At 32.5% G+C, this 7,190-nt stretch overlaps 1 protein-coding gene across 1 annotated transcript; it reads right to left on the minus strand.

The window, feature by feature from the left end:
- Nucleotides 1–216: 216 nt before the first annotated feature.
- Nucleotides 217–1,579, minus strand: LOC112712573 (uncharacterized). Its single transcript, XM_025765532.1, has 2 exons — nt 1,237–1,579; nt 217–1,148 (listed from the first exon to the last, which is right to left on the minus strand). The coding sequence occupies exons 1-2, from the start codon at nt 1,577–1,579 to the stop codon at nt 217–219; spliced, it is 1,275 nt and encodes a 424-aa protein (XP_025621317.1).
- Between the last annotated feature and the right edge of the window lie 5,611 nt (nt 1,580–7,190).

A 7,190-nucleotide genomic window follows, 5' to 3' on the forward strand; every position in this document is an offset into this window, starting at 1 on the left:
ATTTATGTTAGTTCCATTACTTACCTTGCAAAATCCAATTTAATGTTTATACTACGTACTTTATCATGGAATATTAAATTTTTTAGTAGATCACAGTCGTTATAAACAACAGACATACAACGCATTTGCAACTATCAACATTTTTTCCCTTACAAAACGAAAACTCCAAACATAGGACAATAATAAATCAAAAAACACAAAACCAACCCTACCCATCTATGACTGTCCTCCCTGGCTACCTCCGACCTGTGGACAGTTTCGACGAGTGTGTCCGGGTTGCCGACATAACCCGCATCTCTTAGGCCGGTTTGGATCTGCCTCGTCCATGTTCATCCGTATCCGAGTAGACCTGGGATGACCCTCCCTTGCACGCCTCTTGTTTGGGTCCGGTATTACCGTCAGCCCATCATATGGTGGCCAGAAACCCTCTGGGATTGGAGGTCTGAATCCCATCTGATAAACACTGAAAACGTTACTGAGTCGATAAACAGGGTGGACGTAGGAGTGCCAAGTGACTCGTGAGAAGGCACAGCATGCCAGTGCATGCGGACAAGGGAAATGAAGTTCTTGGAAGTATCCGCAATCACATGTCTGAGATCCGAGTGAGACCCTGTAGCTACCAAGGGAGAAAGAACCAGTAGGAGTGGTCTCTACGACCGTGTACTCCAAGTTGTCCCTGTCATACAAAGTAACTGTGAAGCACCTTGCCGTCTTCAAGTTGGCCTCGATACATTTAACAAGGTGTTGACTGAATTGTTGTCCGGTACCCAGCTGGGCCTGCACCTCTCTCCCCTTGCGTACAAAATCTTCGGCCAACCGACCATACGTTGCTTTCACCAAGGAGCATACAGGAAGGTTCCTCACACCCTTGAGGATTGAATTCACACACTCAGATATATTCGTCGTCATGTGACCGAATCTCCGGCCCTCATCGCAATACTGTGTCCACAATGAATACTCAATCCGGTTTGCCCAATCACACATCGCCGGATCCTCAGAGCGAAGAATATCAAACCAGTAATGAAACTCGACCCCTGTTTTAGCATAGGCAGCATTCATGAGAAGCCTCCTTGCGTCTTTACCCTTGAAGGTGAGGGCAAAATTTGCTGCTACGTGATGAATGCAGAAAGCTCGGTATGCCGTTATGACTGTCAGAGATAACGAGCAGACCCGGCTGTGGTGTAACGTGCTGACGGAGGTGGGAGAGAAAGATTGACCAAGACTCAGCATTCTCACCCTCGACTAGTGCAAATGCAACAGGGAGTATGTTGGAGTTCCCGTCCTGTGCAATCGCAACAAGCAGAGTACCCCCATACTTGCCATATAGATGGGTCCCATTAATACTAACCAACGGCTTGTAATGACGAAATGCCTCGATACATGGTGGAAAAGTCCAGAACAGTCTGTGAAAGTATGCCTTAGATTCGTCCAGCTGTCCCCCAACTCGAACAGGGCTAGTCCGAAGAACTGCAATAGAACCAGGCATCGTCACCTGCACTCCTAACACCCACCTTGGGAGCTCGTTATAAGACTCATCCCAGTCACCATAAATGAGCACAACAGCCTTCTGCTTTGCCATCCAGACCCTCTTGTAGGTCGGCCTGAACCCATAGTGCGAGGCAGTCGCATTTAGGAGCATCTTGATGCTAACCGATGCATCAGCTCTAACCATTGACATAATGAATGGCGATATCATCGTCACTATCATCAGCAATCATATCCGGATCGACATCATCGTCCTCTACATCATCAAACAATTCATCTCCAGCCCCAGCCGGTGCAGCACAGTGTACAGAGGTAAGTACAAGTTCCGCTATTCCAACCTCGTCGCCAACACTGCCATTGAGATCAACAGCGAACGAAGGGGAGGCGACAGGCGGGGCGGGTGGCTCGTACGCAGGGACTGCGAAAGATGCAAAGGTAGGACTTGAGCTAGAACCAGCAACCGTCGCTAAAGTGTTGGTATTCCAGTTTGAACCCCCCGAGCTGGACACCACATCAACCAGCTTTGCCAACAGCTCCGGTGTCCGCACTTCGGGAAACTGCCGGCGACAAAGAAACATGACCTGCAAGTCCTCATCACTCCCGATTGTGAAGCAATCATACTTCACGGTATCTTGGAGCATCGTGATTGGAATGCGATAGAAAAACTTCTTAACCTGTTTAACACCTTCTAGACCAAGTTTCTGCAATACAGACCTAGCAAGGTCATCATAGCTCGTCGTAAAACTCATGATAATACAGAGAGGATCCTTATCGATGAACTTGACACCTGACCGAGTTTTCCTCTTAATCGATCCTCTGTGGTGGACCAACACTATAAAACTATCCTCACCAGCCATATGACTCCTCAATATTGAGAGCAACTCACGTTCATCACATATATATACAGGTCTGGAACACACTAATTCGAAACAACCTAATTCGAATCAACATGATTTGAACTACATTGAGACTCGTTTTCCTACTAATTCGAATTGAGTCAATTCGATTTACCCCTCCAAAATTCGAATATACTTGATTCGAATTACATGCAATTCCTTTCAAAGGTAATTCGAATCAAGTTGTTTCAAATTACTTGCTTTTGCAGTTTGAATCATGTTGATTCGAATTATACATGTTTGTTCGTTGGTGGATTGCTGAAAATTTTTTTGTTTTGGTTGATTTGGGTAATAAAATTCTCCCATTGGTTTATTTAGGTTTTTTACCCTTAGAAATATATGTGGTAAAAATTTAAAACTAAATAAAAAACTAAAAGAATATGTATATAATAATAATTTTTTATTTGAATTATATTATTTTGTTCATTTTGTTTTTTGTATAACAGAAAAGTAGAAAAAATAGAGAATGAGAGAAAAGAGAGAGAAAGATAAAGCCGAAGAATGAAACTAAGAGTTTGTTAATTTTGAAAGAAAAATTTTATTTTAATTGTAATAAAAAAATATCGGATGATATATTTTAATTTGTCAAATTACTAATATAAAATATAAATTATATATAGAGTGAAAATAGTAGAGAGAAATAAAAAAATGGAGAGAGGTAGATGAGAGAATTTAGGAAGAGAATTTATTAATTTTGAAGAAAAATATTTTCTTTCAATTTTAATAAGAGAGTGTCATGTGACACATTTGATTATTAAATTAGATAGTAATATATGATACATAATAATATAGGTATATTTGAATTTCAATTTCCATTTTAATATTTCAATGGATTAATTACTCTATAGATCCCTATAGTTTTACCGAATTTTCATTTAGGTTCTTATACTTTTTTTTTTCTTTTCAATTGGGTCCTATACGCTAATTTTTTTAGGGAATGATGAGTCAGATGTACCCTAATTGCTGCCAGAGTTTCTAGTTGCTGCCGTCATGAATGGTGAGTCAGATGTACCCTAGCTACCATAATCACCACCTCTGAACTTTATTTGCTTTGGAACAACCATCTGTTTGCTTATGATGTTTATGGCTCTACTATATTTATTGAAATTTTCATAGCTGAAGCTTGCCATTTGAAAAGGCAAGTTGTGCGTCTTCCTCTTTGTTCTGACACCGAACCCCCCTCATTCGTAACCCTGTAACGCTTCCATTCATGCTCTGTTTAACGCCTTGTTTTTCTGTTATATTTTTATCTTAATTTCAATAGTTGATATCTCTATTTTAGTATCGTTGAGTTTAGCTGGAACGGTTGAGGTCATGACTGCTTCAGGCATGTTCGAAATTGATGCTACTGCCACTGCTCCAGCTACATTGGGGGTTGCTGCTGCTGCTGAGAATTAATGATAAAAGGGTATTATTGTGTTTAAATTCTACAATTCCGGCTAATCGAGGTAGGGAATTTTATTTTAAAATTAATCGTTTTATTCTATGAATGCTATTGAAGTTTAGTGAATAAGTGTAAATAATTCATAAATGTCTCATGTGACTAGTTTTGTTACTGTGAGTGGTTAATTGATGAAATTGACTTGTGACTGGTTGGATTTGGTTTTAATGGTTGTTAATGTTGATTCATGAATAATTAGAATTAAGTTTGAGTACTGTTAAAAGATTGAAGTTGAATTATTGAATTATTTTCTTGAAATCTGACTTTTAAAACAAAATAGTAACTTTGTTATAGAGTAAATGACTTTAAAATAACTAGAACTATGGAAGGTTGATTTTTGGGATTACTAGTTGATTAAGTTGAATTTTTGAAAGGATTCTATGATATGCGAAAATTAATTATGAATTGATGAGATTGGAGTTGGATTGATGGATTATATGGGAATGGTGGAGTATGATTGATTTGTTAAATTGTGAATGTCTGATTGATTGAGAAACGTCTATTTGATAATTGTTGAGAAATAGGAAACTCGTAAGGGTGGCTAAGTTCAAGTTTTAGGCGAAGTGCTACCGGATTTTTATAAAATTTGGGACTCTATTTGAAATGCTATTTTAAAAGATTTGGTGTTGGAAAGTTAAATAATTTGAGACTTATTTAGTTGGGGAAAGATTTATTCTATTTTGAATTCGATTTATTAAGAAAAGTATCATGTTTTAAATTTAATCTTTTGAGGAGATTTTGTTTTAAGTTATGAAATGAATTCGGTTTGTTAAGAAAAAAAAGGAAAGGAATAAGAAAACACAACACGTGTGATTATGGAATGACTAAAAGGTCACGAGAGGGTGACGGAAAGTAAATAGTTAAGGTACTGATTTGAAAATGTTAAGCTGAGGGCTTATGTGTTAATGATTGTGTGGGGATGCCCATGTGTATGGAATGACTTCCAGAAGAAAGGGTCACATGTTTTAGCTGGAGAATCAGCGCCTACAAGAAGTAGAAACTTGCAGAGGTTAGGCCACGGAATGCCTTATCTGACTTGCGAGTCGGATTGCGTTGGGTGCGGGTCGAAATCTATAAATGAGTTCATTACCTGCGATAGGACTAGATATGCATCATCCTTATTTGCGCATTTGCATTTGATTGTGTTTGCTTATCTTGTTTCTTTGTGATTGTACTGTTTGTCTTATTGCTATTTGTTTGTGTGTTAATATGTTTCTTGTGTTATTAGTTTGTGTATTGAGGTGACTGAGAACTGAGGTTGTGATTGAGATTTGTTTTAAGTTTAGAAATTTAAAGAAGGTAATAATTATATAAAATAAAAGTAAAAAGTATTTCCAAAGGTTTAAAAAAATAGTTTTATTGAGTATGCTAATTTTTTGTATTATATTCATTACTTTTACGGTATTCTCATTTCCTACTGAGAACGTGTGGTTTGTTCTCATCCCAAACTCTTCCCCCTTTTAGTGACACAGGTTCGAGGACTCAGTTTAAAGCTGCAGGCGATTATTAAACTTATTTATGAGTTAAGTTTATGAGTTGAGTTGTTTTCATAGAATTTTCTTGCCTTTGTTGTTTAAAATTTTATTTTATACAGAGGGATAGGAATTGTATCTGAGTTTCCTTTTAATTCTTTTGTACAATATTTATTATTATTAATAATTATGTGATTATTATTACTTGGTGTTCTTTGATATATGATTTTAATTAATGGAAACAAAATTTTCTAGAATTTTCTCTAAAACTGAAATGCGATATCGATGTAAAAGCTTAATATTAAATAAATAATAAAAAAAAAACAGGTTAGTAACACATTACTTTTAGTACCATCATGACGTACTGAAAGTTAGGGTGTTACAGATAGACCGAGGTAAATATAAAATACACCGGACATTATTAGTACATAAATAAATAAGTAATTAAATATCTTTTAATACACAATATTTTAAATAAAAAATATATTCTTTTATTTTTAAATAATAAATATAAAATATATAAATACAAAAAATATTTTATTTATTAGAATAATTATCATACAATAAAATTTTTATAATATTAAAAAATTATATTAAAATCGTACTTAATCTAAATATTTATAAATTGACTTTTTCAATTTTTTTTATGATCGATGATTCTCCATGTTGAATTTTTTATTACATTCTTATAGCTAATAATAATTTTTAATTAAGTTATTATAGTATAAAAATTTGCTAATCCTTAATTTATCGATAGATACAAAAACATCACAATAAATATAAGAAATAAAAGTCAAGAACTAATACTTTTCAATTAATAATTAATTAATGTTAGTTTTTAATTTTTCTTATCGATTCACTATTTTATTGGCTAATTATTAATTAAAAATAGAATTAATTTCCCAACAAAATGAAATAAAATACTTTACTACTATCTAATATATTGCTAATATTATTCATTTATTTTTTAATCTATTATTTTAGTGTTTTATTATTTTTTCTACAATATATGTTGGAGAGACTCAAGTATTTTTCTTTTATTTTTTTAATAACTTAAAAAATAATATTTGTACATACTTTATATGGCAATTTTTTTTATATATGGGAGACCTTTTTGTAAAATAGAAAATACTAAATTTTTTAAAATTTTATCAAAATATAAGGGACAAATTATAAAACAAGAATGACTGGGTGAGACTTTTGTTTTTCTTTTAAATAAACTTAAAATAAAAATTGTTGCTTGAGATTTTTATTTTTTAAATTAAAATAAAAATTTGTTGGGTAGTCGTTTTAAAAAATAAAATATAAATCGTGGTGAGATTTCTATTATTTTAAATTGAAAATAATAATTTGTATTTTAATTTGTGTTAAAATAAAAATATATTGGGTATTCATTTTAATAATAATTTGTATTATATAATAATATTTTTAACAAAGTAATCAGTTAATAAAATTTTAATAAAATAATTTAATTATTTGTCATAATATTAAAATAAAATTTAATTATTTTATATTTTTATGTTGTAGTTTTGAATATTATTTTAATATGATTTTTTAATATTATAAAAATTTTATTATATGATAATTGATCTTAATAAATAAAATATTTTTGTATTTATATATTTTATATTTATTATTTAAAATAAAAGATTATGTTTCTCATTTAAAGTACTATATATTAAAAGATATTTAATTATTTATTTATTTATTTACTAATAACGTCTAATGTATTCTATATTTATTATAATTTTATTAATATTTTTTTTATAATAGCTTTTAATTTATACTTAATAAAATTTAATAATTTATAAAAATACAATACATTTAATAAACACAAAATTATTGTACTTATTTTAGACCATCTCTAAAAGATATTATTTCCCTCAAAAGCAACAT

This window comes from Arachis hypogaea, chromosome 1 (genome assembly GCF_003086295.3).
Source record: "Arachis hypogaea cultivar Tifrunner chromosome 1, arahy.Tifrunner.gnm2.J5K5, whole genome shotgun sequence".
NCBI classification, from domain to species: Eukaryota; Viridiplantae; Streptophyta; class Magnoliopsida; order Fabales; family Fabaceae; genus Arachis; species Arachis hypogaea.